We start from the raw sequence: 21,736 nt of genomic DNA on the forward strand, positions 1-21,736 counted from the left end.
GTACAGCTCACTGCTCATTACCCTTACATTCCGCCATTGCAGAATATGTTGCCCGTATGTGAAGAGCCTACGCCCTGCCCGATGAAGCACCTAAGAGCCCATAATTAAGTAAGCCTTTTCTCACGCCATGAATCCTATGTGTACTCTTAAGTGTTATATGTGTGTTAGTCATGTACGTCATTTCACGGTCCTAAACGCTACGCAACAATGATGCTCACTAATTACGGCACAAGTTCCTTGTAGTCACTTTAAAACAATAATTCCAGCGCACTATGGTGAATATATAGATATATATGCGATAAACAAGTATGCATGTAACAATGCACGCACCTACTGATGAGTGCGTCACCAAGTTGGTATACGAACGCGATAAGGATAATGCATGCAGCAATGCACGCACCTATTGATCCATATAAGTGCCCAGCAATATCTAGTATCACGTTTTTTCACCCGGAGGGCTAAAAATAAACCTCAATGGCATGGTATTTCACAGCACAGAGACACATCACTACGTTACAGGAGAGTAAACATGATCATAACTCAGATTTGTTTTCCTCCACTTTCTCCACAGGTCTCTTGTTTTTCAACTTTTTCCTGCCTGCTCACTTATTTAATTGAGCGCATACACCCCTAGCTATTTGCCAGCGGGTCCACAGGGGATCAGGATAGGGTGCGCCTTTTAGGGGGCCCACACCTTCCGTCTACCTGTTTTTTGGTCCTGAGGAATACCGGGCACTCCCCCATTGGTAGAAACATGTTGACCAATTCACACCAACACATATAGAGATGACCTGGTCGTAACTTGCCTACCAGCATCTCGCCACTACTTATTTTTTAACATTGTTCAGTTGCTCTATAATAAAAATCATATTTTTGAGTTAAACCAGGACAATTTTTAACATAATTTTTTGCACTTACAGTCACAACCCGCTCCACTGTATTTCAGGTGTCGAAGCACACCCTGGTGACGCTAGGCCACCAGGGTGGACCCCGATGATGAAGCATGTCACCGCTAGGTTGGTGAGTGAGGGGTTTTAAACAAAAGGATACACTTTTCCTTTATGCCAAAAGGTCTACCCTCCAGAGAATTTCGCTAAATTTTCTGTTGGGGATACTCCTTCTTTTGTTTCATAGAATTCCTACCAGGGGAATAGGAGTAATCTCGGTCCCACTTGTTAGTGGACAAATCCCTTGCTCTCTTTTTGATTTCAAAATTCCCGGCAGCGCACAGCTGCGAGAGTGCATTTCACACTATAGAACACCACAGAGTACATATTACGGCCAACATGGCTGAGAACCCTTGCCTAACTTATTCCACGGAAGAAATAGACTCTATTATGAGTGACCTTAACGTCTTTGCTGATGCCAACATTAGCAACACCATCTCTCAAACATCCGAGTGGGAAAAGCTGACGGAAATGAAGCGAAACCGAATAAGAACTATCTTACATGGGACAATACTGAAGGAGTATGTCACCAACAATATAGCCCCAAAGGGCCTATTAGTCACAAACGCTCCACGTATTTTTCTGGATGATGCGGAATTTAGAAAAGACTGGGCCCTCATTGCGTGGCACTGCACGCACGACTGGATCATATTGATCCTCAAAACAGCCATACGCCTCTCAGAAAAGATCCAGATAGAGATCCAGGTCACAGAAACTCAAATAAAAGCCAGTATCACCGGCTATAAGAAAAAACTGGATGACCTGAACAAAGAAATAAATGAATACCGGGAAAACCTCACGCAACAAAAGGCCCAAAAGTTTCAAAAAGACCTTAAGAAATTCTCATTCGTGAAGGTCTATCCTTATTCTGACCCAGAGTACAAAACAACGGGAGCACCAGACCAAGACTCTGATGTCTCAAGTAATACCTCCAATAGTTCTAACAGCAGTGGTGGATCCAATAATGGGACAACAAGACAAAGACAGCAAGGCGCATACAGAGGACATTACCAGTGGCCACAATACAACCACCCTCTCCAACACCCTTTTCAACACCCACCGGTAAATCCATTCCAACAACCACCGCAGTTCCCCATGTATGGATGGCAACCACCCTTCCAACAATTCCCCTTTCCACAAAACCAATTCCGTCCTCCTTTTCAGAACAGAGGCAGGCGCGGAAGAGGACGCAACAAACGAGGGAACAACGTCCACTGGGAGGAGGAAGACACAACGGGCAGCATCACCAGGAGCAAGTAGGGAGCGAACAAAGCAGGCCCCAGCAATGCGAGGAGTTAGTAACAAACCTATCCTCACGTATATTCACAACCACAGAATCTAATGTCCTTAACAAGGGACTAGGCTTTGTGCCCACTGCGGCTCTTGACAAGTTCAAATTACATTGCGAACTAGCTTCTTTCTTCCGCAAACTCAAGCTGAAAGCATTTTTTGAGAAAAACATCACGGATGACTCTAATGAAATCATCAACGAAACAGGTCTCAGATCACGATCGACCTTCACACCTCCACCACACTCAGTTCTGGTGGAAATTAGCACCTTCGAACAGGCTGTATTTAATGACATAGAAGCCTTAACATGCACTGGGCAGTATCAAAACAACAGCAGAGCTGAGAACAAAGCAATGTCAGACTTGAAAAGTGATGACAACATAATAATCAAACCAGCCGACAAAGGCGGAGGCCTAGTAGTAATGAACAAAAGTGACTACGATGCTGAATGCAAACGCCTGCTAGGAGACACAAAAAACTATCAAAAACTACTAACGGACCCAACCGAAGACCTGCGTATCGAAATTACCAATATGGTGAAAACAGCAGAGACCACAGGCCACATCTCCAAACAGGAAGCAGACTACCTAAGCAAAACAGAGGGCAAGATTCCATATTTCTATGTGGTCCCCAAGATGCATAAAGGCAAACTTCCTCCCCCTGGTAGACCAATCGTATCAGGTATAGGGTCACTTCTAGAACCCCTGTCAAGATGTTGTGACTTCTTTCTGAAAACCATCGTACAGGGCACATCTACATACCTGAGAGACACAAAAAGTCTACTAACACTTCTGGAAAACATCAAAGTAGAAGAAGACTATATCCTTGTAAGCTTCGACATAAAAAGTCTTTACACCAACATACCACAAGATGCTACCATCAACGTACTGAAGAAAACACTTGACAATTCTGAGTGGAACTACCGCACCCCCAAAGAATTCATCATACAATGCGCAATTCTCGCCCTCAAAATAATTTTTTTTGAATATGAGGGTTCCCTGTACCTCCAAGTAGGGGGTACATCTATGGGCAGTGTTTTTGCCCCCAGTGTAGCGGGGCTCTACGTCTATGACTTTGAACAAAAATTCATCTTGGCAGCTGACAATCCTTATGGTACCCATATCAAATTTTGGCGACGATACATAGACGATGTCTTCACCATCTGGCAAGGGCCGCAAGAGACATTAATGTCATTCATAACCTGGCTCAACAACTGTGACCCAAACCTACGATTTACACACAGTATAGACAAGAACAAAATGGGCTTCCTGGACATTGAAATCCAGAGAGAAAATGACAGCCTGATATCAAAGACACACTTTAAGCCAACTGCCAAAAACAACTTGCTGAGATATGACAGCTTCCACCCCCGCCCCCTCAGGGAAAACTTGCCCTACGGACAGTACCTGCGATTAAAAAGAAACTGCAGCAAATTATCTGCCTACAAACACCAGGCGGAAGACCTCACCATGAAACTAACGAATCGAGGCTATCCCCAAAAAATTATCAAGAAGTGTCAGAAGCAAGCAAGGAATCAACCCCGACAAGCCCTACTTGAGGATACACCCAAGAACAAGGAGGACATCCCACTCACATGTGTCACAACATATAATGCAGTGTCAAACCAGGTGAGCAAAAGCATCAGAAAACACTGGTCCATACTTCGCACTGGCAACTACAAATGGGAAAAACCGCTTTTTTCCTATAAAAAAGCACGCAGCCTAAAAGACAGTTTGGTCAATACCAGACCCAAGACAACAACAACAATCACCAATCCTACTATCACAGCAATATGGGGACTCCCACCAGTAACGGGACACTTTAGATGTGGGGACTGCAGTGTCTGCCACCTCACTGACAACACGAAGACTTTGGACCTAGAACACGGAAAAGTCTGGCAACAGAGATCACATACAAATTGTAACAGTTCCAACGTTATATACTTGATCAAATGTACCTGTGGAATACCTTACATAGAAATGACTGCACGCAAAGTGAAACAACGCATATCAGAGCATCGCAGCACAATTAGATGCAAAAAAAAACAATACAAGACTCACAGACCATTTCCTCACAGTGCATCACACCCCTAATGATATGAGGTGGACTGTTATCGAACAAATCCAACCCGGTCTTAATGCACAAGCGCGCCTCTTTGAAAAAGAACAGCGTTGGATCTACAGACTTTCCACCCACAAGACGGGTCTTAACGACAATATTCCATGGGCTACAGTACTCAAATAATATCATTACCTTCTAACTATAGGCACTAACCCTGTACCAAGGTATTCTGCCATTGGCTCTCTAACCGGACACCCACTCCTTGCCCCACAGTTCCCAATACACTGGGGATGTGCCTGACTCACTGTCTTTACCTTGATTGACATTTCTCCAGGTCACTATATTTCACCATATTTCTTCCCAGAAATTCATTCTGCCATCATACTTACGTTTTTCATTAAAAAACGGATGCACTACATTTTCACCACATTTTCATCCCAGATATTCATACTGCCATCAGACTTGCGTTTTTCAATAAAAACGGATGCATACAAGCCTCTTTTATTTTTCCCTTTATTTTTCCTAGTATTGCCCTGCATCCCTTCTGGAAACTCAAATATTCCAATGTGTGACGTGTATATACATGCGTTGCATTTCACAACGCTCCATGATCATCTTTCAGCCTGCTATGCCCTGCCTTCAGGAATCCCGACACGTCATTACATCACATGACGTGTTAAGCCACGCCCCCCTGCGGGACGTAGCCACGCCCATCCCGGAAGTGGCCGACGTCTCTTATCCCAGATCGCAATGCACGGCAGAACTAGCCGAGCAGAGGACAATGGCAGTAGGTTACATAGTGACCTTTTCACTCGCCAACTGTAAGTAGACCCGCTTTCTTTTTTGAGAACCCGACACGGATCGGGGTAGTACGGCGCATTTCACCCCGCCGAACCGGGCTAACTTGGTACAGCTCACTGCTCATTACCCTTACATTCCGCCATTGCAGAATATGTTGCCCGTATGTGAAGAGCCTACGCCCTGCCCGATGAAGCACCTAAGAGCCCATAATTAAGTAAGCCTTTTCTCACGCCATGAATCCTATGTGTACTCTTAAGTGTTATATGTGTGTTAGTCATGTACGTCATTTCACGGTCCTGAACGCTACGCAACAATGATGCTCACTAATTACGGCACAAGTTCCTTGTAGTCACTTTAAAACAATAATTCCAGCGCACTATGGTGAATATATAGATATATATGCGATAAACAAGTATGCATGTAACAATGCACGCACCTACTGATGAGTGCGTCACCAAGTCGGTATACGAACGCGATAAGGATAATGCATGCAGCAATGCACGCACCTATTGATCCATATAAGTGCCCAGCAATATCTAGTATCACGTTTTTTCACCCGTAGGGCTAAAAATAAACCTCAATGGCATGGCATTTCACAGCACAGAGACACATCACTACGTTACAGGAGAGTAAACATGATTATAATTCAGATTTGTTTTCCTCCACTTTCTCCACAGGTCTCTTGTTTTTCAACTTTTTCCTGCCTGCTCACTTATTTAATTGAGCGCATACACCCCTAGCTATTTGCCAGCGGGTCCACAGGGGATCAGGATAGGGTGTGCCTTTTAGGGGGCCCACACCTTCCGTCTACCTGTTTTTTGGTCCTGAGGAATACCGGGCACTCGCCCATAGGTAGAAACATGTTGACCAATTCACACCAACACATATAGAGATGACCTGGTCGTAACTTGCCTACCAGCATCTCGCCACTACTTATTTTTTAACATTGTTCAGTTGCTCTATAATAAAAATCATATTTTTGAGTTAAACCAGGACAATTTTTTACATAATTTTTTGCACTTACAGTCACAACCCGCTCCACTGTATTTCAGGTGTCGAAGCACACCCTGGTGATGCTAGGCCACCAGGGTGGACCCCGATGATGAAGCATGTCACCGCTAGGTTGGTGAGTGAGGGGTTTTAAACAAAAGGATACACTTTTCCTTTATGCCAAAAGGTCTACCCTCCAGAGAATTTCGCTAAATTTTCTGTTGGGGATACTCCTTCTTTTGTTTCATAGAATACAACTGAAGTAATCACGTTAATAACCCGCAGTTGACACTTCCAATTGCTCTGGATGCCAGTCCTGTATAACAGCATCGACCAAATGATGTATTAGCTACATACATTTTGTTACTGTTTGTAAAAATGGTTTGTGGACGCATCTCAGGCACATCAATTTTCACTATCTGGCTTTATTTTAACTTATGCATTACTGTATTGCTGTACGGCTTTTGTATTCATTTTCAAACAAACTTTCTATGGCTTGGCACAGACTTGGATTGAGTGTGACAACTTCTGTGCATTGTTACCATCACCCAAACCAGGAATAAACCTTGACAGCTTGGCCACCGCTACCTTTGGAGAGTCAAGGAAATGGCAGATCATCTAGACTAACCTTTATAAACAGTATCCGTGGTCCTCCTTGGTGAAGGAGAAAAGGCCTAACCATTACCAATACTACTCAGCCCTCCCAACCTGCCTTGGACCTGTAGAAAAGGATTGAGAATCTGACTCCTCCCTATGTATATCAGTTTTTCTCTCTAAGGAACAGAACATCCCAGTACACCCCATTCATACCCCCGCCCCTTTCCCTCCTCTTTGATAGGACATTATTACTGGTGCTGCTGCCCGACACTGCTGAGTACATGTTGATTACATTGGGGACTATACTAGGGTAAGGATAAGTCTTTGGACCTCAACTTGTTCCTGTGGATGTTTTTTTTTTTTAAAAGGCGTTCCTCCGCATAGAATAAATTATCAACCCAAAGTTAACTTAATAAATTTACCAGGTGATGGCTCCTATCCTATTGTAAATGTATTGACTTTTTAAACTTTAAATAAATATAACCTTTTTTACTGAATTAAATAATTTAAGTCAAAGTGAGCACATTTTATCTAAATTGAAAGCTGAGCCAAAGACACAAATATATTTACTGATCTTGAGCAAACAGTGGTCCTGAGTCATAGACGCCAGCTGTGTCGCCCGCTTCATATCATCAAAGTAATTCATAAATAAAAAATACATATATACATGAATTGTGGGGTTTTGGGTCAGCCCTATTTATCCTTTTGTGTGTTCAACTAGTATTCAATTTTTGTTTTTGCCCACCACAGCACACAGCATGGGGCAATAGGTCAGCCCACTTCTGCTATTGTCTCTCTCTTGCACTGAGTGACTGTATTTTGCCTGATAACATCATGTGTACATCTGTCTAAAGAAAAGTGCATTTCAGTGCCAGGCCAGGTGGGCCAATACATTCATTTGCCAGTGCTTTTTTCCATTCTTTTTCCATTTTGTATTTGTCTTGCTAATCACTATGTGTTTAAACTTGATCTTCTCATTTCAGTAATTGAAAACCAATAGCAGCATTTCTTTTTACCAATAAGAATCATATTTTCCTGTGATATGCATTAAAGCTAAAAAGGGGTTCTGTACCTGTTATAAGAAAACCTACCTACCAGGAAGTATCCATAATGCTGTATTAAAATGATGTGCAATAATTATTAAAATAATTTTTATTGTAAGATTATTGTGTGGCATATGCTTGCAAGATATTTAAAATTAACCATCACACTAGCATGCCAATCCATACCTAGTTTTTAGCGATCTGTGCTGGATCCCCTGATCTCTCGTGTTTCTCCCCAAGCGGATCAGCCATGATTGACACAGCATTACACAATGCCCCGTTTCCACCCCTTTTAGCCTAATTACCATTTGTTGCATTCTGGAGATCTCCCTCAAGGTTACTGGCTCTTTTCTGCTGCTTAAATCACAGCTCATTGGCTTTCAGGAAATGGGACTTAATGATCCATTATTTGAAAGCTGCCTCTCATTGGTTTCTTTGGGTGATAGCCTCCTGCACTTATGCTTTGCATTTCCTAGATTTAGCCAATCCGAAGCTGATCTATCGCGAGAAACAGGTTTTCAAACTTGAGTGTTGGGGTGTTTTCTGTGTCCTGTCGTGTTGCTGCGAGGGTTTATTTTGCCTCATATTTACCTCATGTTCATGCTTACGCCTTCAGGGCTCCCAGCACACATGCAGCCTCGGTGGGTTCAGGGTTTTGCAAGCACTCTAATCTAGATAAGATGCAAAGTTTGGTCGAGACAGGCCAAGGCAACAGTATGGTTAAGCTTTTGTAGTGCTGGTTTGGCTACTCTGTTTGTTTGAATCCTCTCGGTTGAGGAAGGGGATGATGACTTTATAGTTGCTGCAGTTCTCCCGCCTCTAGATCTCACCTTCCATCTCTGTTCTTTGTTTGTATATTTATTACTTTGGTATTGCAGAGAGAAACTAAAGTCAGGAGAAGCTTGTAGATGTCTTGGCAAGGAAGTAATAAGAAAAATAAAGCCCCACCTTGAATTAATCACATGAGCGTGCAACACAAACAAACTTGATCTTCCTTAGAATAGTTCAGTTTACCCTTTCATTAGCCTTCCAACTCTCCTCCATCTCCTTCCATCTCTCTGTACATCAATCCTTTCACCATTCAGTATATTCATGCACCCTTCTGGCATTTCCACCACCTTCCCATTCACCCCTCTACCCATTAATCCATATATCAATGCGTCTATCATGCAGCCATTCATCCTTCCTCCCTCCATTCTTTCACACATCTGTATGTCTGCCCTTCCATCTACTAACACTTTCACCTATTAAGCCTTTCACTCTTTAGCACTACTTCCTTTCACCTTTTCATCCTCTCAGCCTTATATGCATTTACCAGTCCATCCCCTCTTTCTTTCAGCCGCCCTTCCTTTCATCAGTTCTTCCTTCTATCCTATCACTCTTCTTCTTTCTTTTCTTTTTGTAGTTACTCTTCTTTTTCTCATGCTTACTTTTCTTTCCCACCTTTCTCTTCCATCCTCACAGTCTCGATTTGTTATTTTATGTTTTCTATCTTTATATTTTCTTATTCTCTGATTTCTTAAATATGCATGGAAACCCATGGCTCACACATTCTGTGTCATGGTATTCCAATGGCCTTCAAACCTTTTCATGCAGCGCACTTCCAAGTGTAAAATAATGTAATCATGCCCTTCTCCCTGCCCACCCTCCCCATGTCCGTTTTGCTTCTTCCCGTCCACCCTCCCCTTGTCTGTGTTGCTTCTTCCCATCCACCCTCCCCATGTCTGTGTTGCTTCTTCTCTCTCACCCTTCACATGTCCATGTTGCTTCCCGCCCACCCTCCCCTGGTCCGAGTTGATTCTTCCCTCCCACCCTCGCCTTGTCCGTGTTGCTTCTTCCCGCCCACCCTCCCCTTGCTCGTGTTGCTTCGTCCCGACCACCCTCCCCTTGTCCGCTCTGCTTCTAAACCGCCCACCCTCACTTTGTATATTTTGCTTCTTCCCGCCTACCCTCCCCTTGTCCGTGTTGCTTCTTCCTGCCCACCCTCCCCTTGTCTGCCTTGCTTCTTCCCGTCCACCCTCAACTTGTCCGCCTTGCTTTTTAACTGCCCACCCTCCCCTTGTCCAGCTTGCTTTTTCCTGCCCACCCTCCCCTGGTCCGCCTACCTTTTGCCCGCCCACCCTCCCCTTGTCCGCCTTGCTTTTTCCACACACCCTCCCCTTGTCCGCCTTGCTTTTTCCCACACACCCGCCCCTTGACTGCCTTGTTTTTTCCCACCCACCCTCCCCTTGTCTGCCTTGCTTTTTCCCACCCACCCTCCCCTTGTCTGCCTTGCTTTTTCCCACCCACCCTCCCCTTGTCTGCCTTGCTTTTTCCCACCCACCCTCCCTTTGTGTGCCTTGCTTTTTCCCACCCACCCTCCCCTTGTCTGCCTTGCTTTTTCCCACCCACCCTCCCCTTGTCTGCCTTGCTTTTTCCCACCCACCCTCCCCTTGTCTGCCTTGCTTTTTCCCACCCACCCTCCCCTTGTCTGCCTTGCTTTTTCCCACCCACTCTCCCCTTGTCCACCCACCATAGTCTTGCCCATCTTGCTTTTTCCCTCCCCTTGCCCGCCTTGCTTTTTCCCCACACACCCTCCTCTTGCCCGCCTTGTATTTTCCCACCCACCCACCCCTTGCCCGCCTTGCTTTTTCCCACTCACCCTCCCCTTGCCCGCCTTGCTTTTTCCAACCCACCCTCCCCGTGCCCGCCTTGCTTTTTCCCACCCACCCTCCCCGTGCCCGCCTTGCTTTTTCCCACCCACCCTCCCCGTGCCCGCCTTGCTTTTTCCCACACACCCTCCTCTTGCCCGCCTTGCTTTTTTCCAACCCACCCTCCCCATGCCCGCCTTGATTTTTTCCCACCCACCCTCCCCTTGCCCGCCTTGCTTTTTTCCCACCCACCCTCCCCTTGCCTTGCTTTTTTCCCACCCACCCTCCCCTTGCCTTGCTTTTTTCCCACCCACCCACCCTCCCCTTGCCCGCCTTGCTTTTGAGGAGGAGGAGGCTATGATGTCTTGAGGGAGGTCATTCCATGTCTTGGGTGGGATGTAGGCGAATGAGCTATCACCAGTTTTGCTTTTGCTGATGTGGGGACTATGTGCGGTGTCTAGTGGGTTGTTGAAAGTGTATGCGGCTGTTCAGGTATCCTGGTCCTGTGTTGTGTTGGGTTTGTTTGTGTGCAACTCGACACTCCTGCCATCCCTGTTGAAGCTTTGTAATATGAATGTACTGATTGCTGTTCTACCAAGTCTGCTACTTCTAAATGTAGCAGAGGTTTATATCTGTTGGCGACACTACGTAAGACTTCTTGGCACTATCTCTGCATATGGTACAACCAGACGGCCACTTCTTTACCACGCAACTGGCTTAAGGTAAACATATTATGTTTGAGTGTGGAGTGTGATTGTTCCTGCAGTTGTTCCCTTTTTTGAGAGGAAAATAAACAGTGCTCCACTCTCCGTTTTTGGGGGATGTAGAAGCGCGCAGAGCATGCAAGTGCGTAAAATAAATTTGACTTGGTGTGACGTGCTCAGAATCAACATTGATAACAAAGTTCTCAATAAGAAGTTCCACCATATGCTCTGCAGCATAGCTCACATGAGCATTCTTCATAGCACTATACAGTGTCTATTTTATTTTCTCTGATCATATCACAGTAGGTGGGAGTAAATGGTCTTGGTTAGGTCTCTGCTTAAACATTAAGATTCGACCAGCTGCTGTTGTCTGGCTGGTTGAAATGGCAGCCTGAGAGAGTATTGTCAGATGCTTTTCTAATAGGTACCATGGTACAATATCACCAGGGCCACAGGGATTATGCAGCAGGAGATGACTAAATGATGCAGCAATAAAAGGCAAATACTGCAATCTGACGCAGCCCTTTTTGTGACACTATTACTCATCATTTTGTCATTTTTTCAGATGTTAGTGTCTGAGCAAAAGTTCCACCTAATTAGTACCAGTTTAACATTCAAATACAGTAATAAGCAACTGAAAGGGCCTTCCACTACGCGGCAGCACAGGTCGCTCTGATTCTGGTAACGTTTGATCTTTTTGAACTAGAATTTAATTTTGTTCAAATCTGTAAATTATGCATCAGATGAGGATTTTGCGGCAAATCCAGACTTATGTGGAAAACGCCACGTCCGCAGAATCGCATAGTTCCAGTGGCCCTGCATATCACCAAAGCACTTGCAAGCCAACCAAATGAGTTTAATGTACGCTACTCGGTTTCCTGTCGGTGCGATTGCCATCTGAGATGCATCATCGGAGACCTCTCCTCGAAGCAAAAACACTCAGGATTGCGGTGTTAGGACATACTGCAGACCAGCATATATTTAGTTACATGGTTTATTTTTAAGATCTCTTTCAAGTCTCAAGGACAGTTTGTTGTAAATAATTTGAAATGCATTTTGAGTACAGGAGCCGACACACGGGATGAAGCTAACGAGAGAGACTTGTAGTACTTAAAAGGTGTGCAAGAAAAAAACCTGAGATTTTTCTCTTGTTCAGTAACTGTAATTTAATGGTTTTATAAAAGGTGGGAGGAGAGGCGATTGAGAGCTTGAACAAGAACAGGAGCTGCAACTGAAGAATGCTGCTGAAGGGTTTACCCACTATGGGCCAGATGTAGGTAGGCTTTTACCGGTCGGTAACGGCCGAAACCGGCCGTTACCGACTGGTAAAAGCCTTTTCCAATGTACGAAGCTTATTTACCGATTCGGTAAATTCCGAATCGGTAAATGTTGATTCGGTATATACCGATTCAACATTTACCGATTCGGAATTTACCGAATCGGTAAATTAGATGTAGAAGGCACTTAAAAGAGTGCTTCTGGCCTTTAAGAATTCGTAATTTACCACCAACTATTAGTTGGTGGTAAATAAAGAATTCCTATGTAAATGCATTAATGTGCATTTACCCCTGTGCCATGTGACAGACATACATGCCCTTAGGGCATGTATGTCTGCCACATGGCACACCAGCATTAATCAGGGATGCAACAGGGTGTCAAAGTGACACCCTGCCACCCTTGACTTTTTCCGATTTTTACCGAATCGATAATTACCGATTCGGTAATTGACATTCATTCCTATGGGCCTCCAGGCCCATAGGAATCAATGGCAAATATGAATTCTGTAATTACCGATTCGGTAAATACCGAATCTTACCGATTCGGTATTTTTTACCAAATTTTTATCTACATAGGAGTTACCGATTCTAAAATACCGAATCGGTAAAATTCTGTATTTTAGAATCGGTAATTTCCTATTACCTACATCTAGCCCTATCTGACTGGCCTGTATCTTCCTTGTCTCTGCCTTCATACAGACATATTGCCACAAACAGTGGCATTCTGAAGAGACAGACATATTGACTCTGAGCACTTTATAAAACTACCAAAAAAAAAAAACATGACTTAGGGTACAAGCAGTATTATTTCCATCTTGGAGGCATTCAGTTTCAAGTCACTGTTCGCCAACCTTTCTTCCACATTCTCTGAGACACTGTAGAAACACTCTCCTGTGGGCTGAATTCACACCTGAATCACTCGGTGGCTACTCCTGGGACCAAGATGAAGGTAGGTAGATGGCCCAAGGTTTAGGTTTATCCTTATGGCATCAAGCCAGTGGACGGGGCTAGAATGGGATCCAAGACAAGGCAGTGTATCTGCGATGTTTGGGGCATAACTCTGGATGGTTGTGTATGTAGCAATCCTTTCTTGCCACTGATCCCGGAGCTTTTAACTAATAACCTACTTAGGGGGACCTGGCATATGTGCATCATTGCCTTAACGGATAGAGCTGTGGACTTTGAAGCTGGGGAGCTAGGTTCAAGTCTGACGGGAGGCTCAAACATCATGTGATTCTGGACAAATCACTTAATCTCCCCGTGTCTAAAAAAAGAATAATTACAAAAAGAATGTGTCCATCTGTAATGAACTGGTGCTCATGTAATGTGTTCTGATACCTTCGGGTCTAGTTTGCTCTATATAAAACTGCAAAAAAGATCTATTTACATTGCATGCATGTGGTACACTGCCTTTAACCAGTGATTCTAAGTTCTGTGGGAAGACCTCTGTGCATACATGTGACTGCCACGATCTGTTTTACCCATTTACTAGACCGCTGGGTTGGTGAAAAAGATTGTTATGAGGTTCTTCCCGTACGAGAGAATGAGTTGGAATCAGTGAGGTTGGGATTCCCTTTCCATCTACTAAAATAATCCATGCCATGCTCCTTGCTCTTTTTGCCACCCTGAGATACCTGCTTCAACATCCCACACCCGTCATGTCTGGAACCCATCATGTTTCATATTTATTGTTTTCTTGCAGGAGCATTCTGATCAATCTAATTGGCTTCAGATCAGCCAATTAAATTAGCCAGAGCCTCCAACTACTCTCTCTGATCCACTCCAAATTTCTCTTGAGATGGGCATAATCTGACCAAAATCAGAATTGTTAAAGAGAAGGCTCCTCCTAGTGGAGAGGTTTTCACTCTGGACACTCAACTGTGCCATAATTTGAGGGATTATATTTCCTTTAACAATATGCTTGGAAATTGTGATAACAATTACGAGGACGTTAGAGAATTTGGAGAGTTTGCTGTGGGGATATGGACGATTATGACCCAGTGTTAAGGGGGAGTTGTGTTGAATATGGACTTCAGTAGACTTTCACTCTGGCTTCTTTATGGGACCTTAAAACAGTCTTTTGGAGAATGAGGGTCAACCGTCTGGTGGCTCAGATGACGAATGGACCCCATGAGTACCACTGAGTTGGCTAACAATAAACATATGTTACCTTTCATTAGCAACAAGATGCTCCTAATGGGTTAGTAAGCACTTAACAGATGCACTAGTTAGGTTATGTTAAGGGATCGATGTTGTTTGTGTGGCAGCATTTTTGACTTTTTAAAGTGTGACCGATTGTTACTCAGGGTCTTTATTAGAGGAGTTAACTTAGCTGAGTTTGCTGCTGATTATGATCCCTGTACTGCAGCATGCAAACATTAAATTTCGTCTTGAAGATATTTGAGAGATGTTCATGAATATCAGGCCCTTTAACCACTTGGCTGCTAAGGCACCTGAGGCACTTCCATTGACTTTCCATTGAAATCAATGGAAACTCCATGACGAGTTACCCTTGTCATTAGCACTGAAGGGGTTAATCGCCTTGCCACCCTTTGTCTTTATGCCGTGCACCCATCTTTTCTTGAAATACAAGACCTACTCCTAAGGTCTGAACCGCAGGCCTTCACCCCCACTCTCCAGGTATGCCAGGGCCAGTTACCAACTCTTTCTTCCCTTTGCAGAAGATGAAGTCTGAGACGGCAGCTCGAGCCACGAGGAAGATGAACCCGGACTGCAATGTGACAGCTCATCAGAACCGTGTGGCGCCAGAGACGGAGCACATTTACAGCGAAGAGTTCTTCGAGGGACTGGATGGAGTAGCCCTCGCTGTGGACAACTTTGAAGCACGTAAGGACCTTCAGAGGTGGCAAGGGTTTGCATAGATAGTAGTGGTTTGGCTCAGGAAGCTCTCCTTCAGCAGCAATAGAAAGTCAATTGGAACCGTCTGTTTCAACGTTTTGCATAGAACATCTAAAGGGGCAGCCATTTTGAGACGTCTGACAGGAAGTGATATGAAAGCAAGGAACAGCTGTCTTGGTAGATACAATTTAAAGTGCAGTTGCTGCCTTTCCTGCCACAAGTTAGGATGATGTACTGAAAATGCTTTGTATTGGTAAATGTTCTGTATATGCGTTGTGCCTGTGCAGGAATAGTAGGAATGTGTCAAGCCACAACAGACACGCACAAGCATTGTAACTCATGGGGCACTGCAAGTCAGTAAAAAGGTATATTCATGGGGTTGTGTTTTGTGGCACATTGCCAGGCATGCATTTTGCTGCTGGTGTTCAAAAAATCTGATAAAGTTATGATACAGGTGAGATACATTCATAGTATTGCATGGAGACGAGCACTAGAATACCAATTGGCTCTATCTGCCGTGGTTCAGGTTTACTCTAGCAGTTGGAGTGATAACGGTTAAATGGTATTTGGTGCTTGCAGCAGTTTACGGCAGTGGTGCATCGTCTTGGGGTGGGGAGCGCAGCATGGTTACATTGTACTTTAAATATTGTTTGGGTACCCAGTACTGAAATATGGAAGCCGGAGGCAAACAGTAGGGTGTCTAGAAGGAGTTGTATGCATGGCCTTAGTGTGAGAGTTCTAGGGAGTATTTCTGCACAGGAACAGTATGCAGTTGCTTTCTGAGTACTTGAAATATGAAGATGTTGCTGGGCACACTACAGAATGTAGTGTGTACATAGTACACTTCTTTGCTGTCTGTCCACCTAACTATTGCAAGCAGCAGTAGTCCTTTCTCATTAGAAAGGGCGCCATCTTCTTTTAAGGTAGGGTGCCTGCTGCTGGTCTGGCCACCCTCTGTTGGTTTTGTTCACCACAATGAGAGGCTGAGTGGGTATTAAGGTCTTTCTTGTTCTTTCCAGGCATGTACATAGACCGCCGCTGTATCTCCTTCCGCAAGCCCTTGCTGGAGTCTGGCACCCTGGGCACCAAAGGCAACACACAGGTCATCGTACCCTTCCTCACCAAGACCTACGGAGTAGCCAGGGACAACGCGAATGCTGCCTTCCCCATGTGCACTTTGAAGAACTTTCCCTATGCCATTGAGCACACGCTGCAGGTAAGGAAACACCAGGGGCGTCTGAGGGAGGGGTGGTAAGGAAGTATGGCCTGGGGAAGGGGCTGGCACTGCAGGAAATTGAGTTTAAGAGTAGCCTTCAGGTGAGAGAGAGTACACACCAGTGGGCCTGAGAAAAGGACATCTCTGATGCAGGCATTCAATTAAATCCAAACACTTTCACATTTATATACTGTATATGTTACATTGTTATTTAATCCAACACTTTGAACTCCCTTGCTGCCTTGTGCACCACCTGATGATAAGCATATTGAGTGTTTTTGGACCAGGAATTTTCCCTGTAGGATGAACAATCATGTTTTCCTTCCCTGAGAGCTGAGTGCAATACTTGGTATCATTGTTTCTGATTTTGTCCCAGCCTCACCTTAACCTAGCATGTGTACAGGCTGTCTAGGCCTGTCCCTTGACATGAATGCGGTCCGGGGTTTGTCCTGTGAGGCGCACCACTGTCCCTGTCATGGGTTTTGCATGTTGAACGGTGGTGGCAGTGTACCATATTTCAAAAATCAATAGTTGTGACCAAACCTTTGTGTCACTGTCACTGGAGCGGAGGCTTTTTGGCACAAGTCTGTAACGTTCTGCTTCTGTGTGCTAAACCAGATCCTAGTGCTGACATCTCAAGTGTATGTTGTGCATGTGTCGGTGTATGGCCATTTGTGCATGCTTGGGTGTATGTGCTTTGTGTGTGCGGTCAGGTGATGGGTATAAAGTTTCCTAATACAGATATTATTTGTGATGGCTGAGATGACCTTTTATTGGGAAAATGTCAAAGATTTGCAGATACTGAGACTAGTTGAGCTGTTTATTTGCATATCACACAAAGCAAGACAAGAACATAGCAGAAACCAAATGATGGGGAGACGGAGACAGTTGACATTATATACATGTTTGTGAATGTATGTAGTCTAAGCATGGGCGGATTTTGCGGATCCACGATTCGCGGATTTAGCGGATCCACGGATCGTGGATCCGCAAAATCCGCGGATTTAGCGGATTTGCGGATTTGGGGGCGGGGCTTCATCGAGTGTGTGGGCGGGGCCAAACGGACGGGGCTTCCACGCGAGCGCACATGCCTCTTGTGTGTCTAAAAGGTCAGAGACCGATCAGAGCAGCATCACAGCGGATTTTCGATGATATATTTGGGAAGAAGGCACATCTGCCCAGCCTCCCAACGCTCACGATTTTTTTTGGGCTGATTAATGAGTCACTGCATTTGCGCTTCAACTAGTTCCAGCGGCCAAGTGTGTGTTACTATGCAATCGCGCCGAAGTGCGCAGGGGTCCCTTGAGTGAAATGTCCATCATAGTGGGTAAATGGCGGGAAGACGGTGCACACCTCGAGTGTGTGGGCGGGGCCAAACGGACGGGGCGTCCATGCGAGCATGCCTCTTGTGTGTATAAAAGGGCAGAGACCGATCAGAGCAGCAGATTAATTTTTGCCCTGATGAATGAGTCACTGAATTTAAGCTTCAACTAGGGCACATGCTTTATTGATATCTGCAAGTGTTTCCTGTTGAGGTTTATTTTTTTGTGCCAGGACCGTCGTGCCCGAATGAACCCTGCCCTTCATATTTATTCAAGAAGACACCACCTTTGAAAATAATTTACGATGGCGCCGGCAAGCTGCCAGCGCCATCCTGCAATAGTTACTTAATTAGCTTCAACAGGAAGCTCCAACTGTTAAAATAAAGCAGGCGCTCGAGCCCCTGCTGTATCTTATCTATTAGAGCTTCCTGTTGAAGCTAATTAAGTAACTATTGCAGGATGGCGCTGGCAGCTTGCCGGCGCCATCGTTAATTAGGCTCGCTTGAACTTTTGACCGCAAAATCCGCTCCGATCGCGGATTGCGGATTTTCGGTAAATCCGCGAGAGTTCGCGGATCGCGGATTCACCGAAAATCCGCAAAATCCGCGATCGGAGCGGATTTTGCGCTCATGCTTAATGTAGTCTATTTAGCTGCTATTGTGCAGTGGGTGGATGGTGCTGTCTTTGTTAAGCTTACGGGGACGAACAGTTTCTCCGGTTGGCATTTGGGGTTACTCATTCTTTAAATTGTAGCTTCTTTTGATTGGACTGCGGAGGAATGGGTCTGGTTTTAAGTGACTCTTGGTGGGTCTGCACGGTGCACCGTACCCTGATATGTGGCTGATGTCTGTGATTGTAATTCATCTGAGGGTTCAGAGATACTGTAGAGAGTGGGCAGGCAGATCGGGCTGCGACCAGGAATGGCACCTGCAGCATGGTGAAAACGGATACAATACTGCCCTAAACACAATACAAGTAACATACAACGTACTTAATATTGATAAACTAACCAGAAAAGTGAATTCTGAATAAACAAACAAACTGGTTGAACAGCCCAAAGATATATCTATCTATATATCTATCTATATATATATATATATATATATATATATATATATATATATATATATATATATACACACACACATACACACACACACACTCTCTCTCTCTCTCTCTCTCTCTCTCTCTCTCTCTCTCTCTCTCTCTCTCTCTCTCTCTCTCTCTCTCTCTCGGCATCACACACCGTTGACCCATTCCCCAAAATGCAGAAGCCAGTCAGAAACCTTTATAAAAGGGCACATGTTGTTTGCACTCCCTCCCCCTAACATGGCAGAAGCAGACCCCTGGCAAATGCTAGCTGGCCCAGCCTTCAAAATTCTGTGTCCTTATAGTGAATTTGACGGGCCTATGTTACACAGTGGCCCCAAAAGTGCTGGTGAGCCCAAAAGCTGTAACACATGAGGGTACCAATGTGTTGTGAGAGGTACAAGTTGCTACAAGTGCTTGTGTTCTTAGGACTACCATTTTCAAAAAGTAAGGATCTTGACCTACTGAGATTCATTGTTACCTCCTAAGGGCACCTTCCTACATTATAGGTAATATGTGATGTGATTACTATAGCAACACTTGAACATCTTGCCATGCTAATACAGCAGCTTTGAATTTGTGATAGAGAACGAAAGAAAGTGATTCATAAAACTTTATGAGAGATGCTGAAACTGCAATAGATATTAACAAGCATTTACAATGCAATGGTCTCGGCAATATTATATGTAGAGCTATTGGCATTGCTCATAATTTATTTTTTTTTATCCCTAAATAAATGGCATTGTTTTTTCTATGTGACACCTTTGAACTTTGGGCCCATGATGTGGTGTTTGGGAGGCCAGGCTGGAGTGCTTTACCCATGGCTAACCCACCTTCTCGGTCGGTTGTCTGCAGCCCACACTCGGCTACCTGTCCTCATATGAAGCTGATTTCAAGGAGGAGGATATGGCTTAACTGCTAGACCTGTTGACTTGGACGCGGGGGAAGCAGTTCGAGTCTCGGCGGCGACGTTCATCATACTCTGATTCTGAGCAAATCGCTTAATCCTCCCGTACATCTTACTAAACTTCCAATTAATGAGTCCCTCGGTGATGCAACTGATGCTCGTGTAAAGCGGGCCAAGTTCGCGCTGTAGAAAACTTCCCCCAAATAAAGAAGCTATTTTGTAGAAGTCCGATTCGAAGACGGAAATCTACGCACCCACCGGAAGTCAGGCAATGTCGCCAGTGACGGGGCGGGGCCGCGTCCGGACCGGAAGAGGAGGCATGCTTATCGCGGCCCGGGTATCCTGTGAGCGGTGGAGAGCCCCGGGGCCGCCAGCAGGAGGTTAGGCGAGTGTTGCGGGGCTCCCTTGACCAAGAGGGAGCCCCGTGAAAGGAGCTGGCAAGAGCTGCAGCGGCGGAGTCCCCCGAGATTGGCCCGGTAAGTAAAAAAGGGCTGGGGGGGTCTTGGTGACCTTGTATGTGTGTCTGTGTGCGACGGGGGGGGGGGGGGCAGCACTCGTGTGTCTGTGTGCGTGCGCGTGTGTATGTGTGTGGGGGGGCTGTATGTGCGTGCGTGCATGGGCGCTTGTGTGTGTGTCTGAGAGAATGCGCGACAGCAGCTGCCCACAGCGAGCGCGTGCGCGTTTCAAATCGCCTCCAAGGCGATGCGCGCGGCCAGGATTGTCTCCTGGAAAGGAGACACGGCAACAATAGGTTCTCGGCGGAGACGCGCTTCCGCGCGCTTAGCCGAGACCTAAAAATGAAAGGGAAGCAAATTTCAACAGTTATACAAAAGGATGGGTGCTCAAAAGACAGAAAGGAAAAAGACTGGTGGCAATACAAAAGGGTACACTGAGTAGGTCAGAGGAATAAAAAGGTGGACAGGGAAACAACTGAAAGAACATGCCACAAAAGAGAGTGATGCATAGAGCTGAACAAGGAAACAGACCAGAGAAGTTGAAGTTTAGTGGTTCTATTGCAGAAGACTTTTTGCTGTAGTGGTTGAACCACTCCTTGGTATCTTTGATCCTCAATTTAGGTTTAAATATCCAAATAGGTCTAAACAAGAAGGTGGTTGTTTAACTAAAACTTCTGAATGTTTAATATTAGAATACAGCCAACATGTTTCGCTTAAGGAGTTGAGTGTAGAGCTTCTTCAGGGCTAATAAATATTAAGTTTGCCTCCTGGTGAAGCAGAATCATTGTCTCATTGGGGTCCCGTACCGTTACTTGTCGAGCAAGTACACTGGTATCCATGAGTGATGCGTTTTCCATGGTGGAACCTTAACATTGTCAGATGAGCCAGATTGGAATGGTCACTCTTTCGTCCCTTGGTTCGTGACAGGTGCAAAAAAAAAAAATGGTCCCAACACGTGTTGGCTAGATTGTCCTATCAAATATACGGAGCAAACGTTCTATTTATACTACTGCAGGCCAATCCGGACCTGTATTGAATATTCTAACCTAAATTTTGGATCAAAGATACCAAACAGTGCCTCAGCCTCTACAACAACAAGCATTTGCAATGCAATAGGTCTCGCAATTGCGAGATTTTGAGCTATTGGCATTGTAAATGACAATGCCTTTCATTTATGTGTTTAAAAACCTGGAATAATAAAAGGCATTGTCCTTTACAATACCAATAGGTCAAAGTTTCCAAAATGCGAGACTATTGCATTGCAAACGCAAAGCTTATTGTTTACAAACGCCCCATGCTTTGCTTTCACGTTATATAAGTAAATACAACAGAAGCACCAGTGTTTACCGGTCAAGAGACTTACTGCTTAAAGCTGTGGTGGTGCCCGTATTGATAATATGAAAGGGTGTGCAGGTCTGAACTATAAACTTATTGCTGCAGCGCGGTGCAAGTATTGATAATATTAAAGCGGTGCTGTGCTGCAGCATAAAGTTTCATTAAGTTTGGTAGTACTGCTTCTGTGCGAGTTGTTGTTAAGAATCTCTTTAT

At 44.9% G+C, this 21,736-nt stretch overlaps 1 protein-coding gene across 1 annotated transcript in view; it reads left to right on the forward strand.

Moving 5' to 3' along the window:
- UBA7 (ubiquitin like modifier activating enzyme 7) overlaps positions 1 to 21,736 on the forward strand; it is a 1,199,654-nt gene that overhangs the window by 247,693 nt on the left and 930,225 nt on the right. Inside the window, exons 14-15 of the mRNA XM_078661236.1 lie at positions 15,022 to 15,187; positions 16,219 to 16,415. Of these exons, the coding sequence (XP_078517362.1) occupies positions 15,022 to 15,187; positions 16,219 to 16,415 (363 nt within the window). The remainder of the gene's footprint in view (positions 1 to 15,021; positions 15,188 to 16,218; positions 16,416 to 21,736) is intronic.

Source organism: Lissotriton helveticus, chromosome 9 (genome assembly GCF_964261635.1).
Source record: "Lissotriton helveticus chromosome 9, aLisHel1.1, whole genome shotgun sequence".
In the NCBI taxonomy this organism is placed as follows: Eukaryota; Metazoa; Chordata; class Amphibia; order Caudata; family Salamandridae; genus Lissotriton; species Lissotriton helveticus.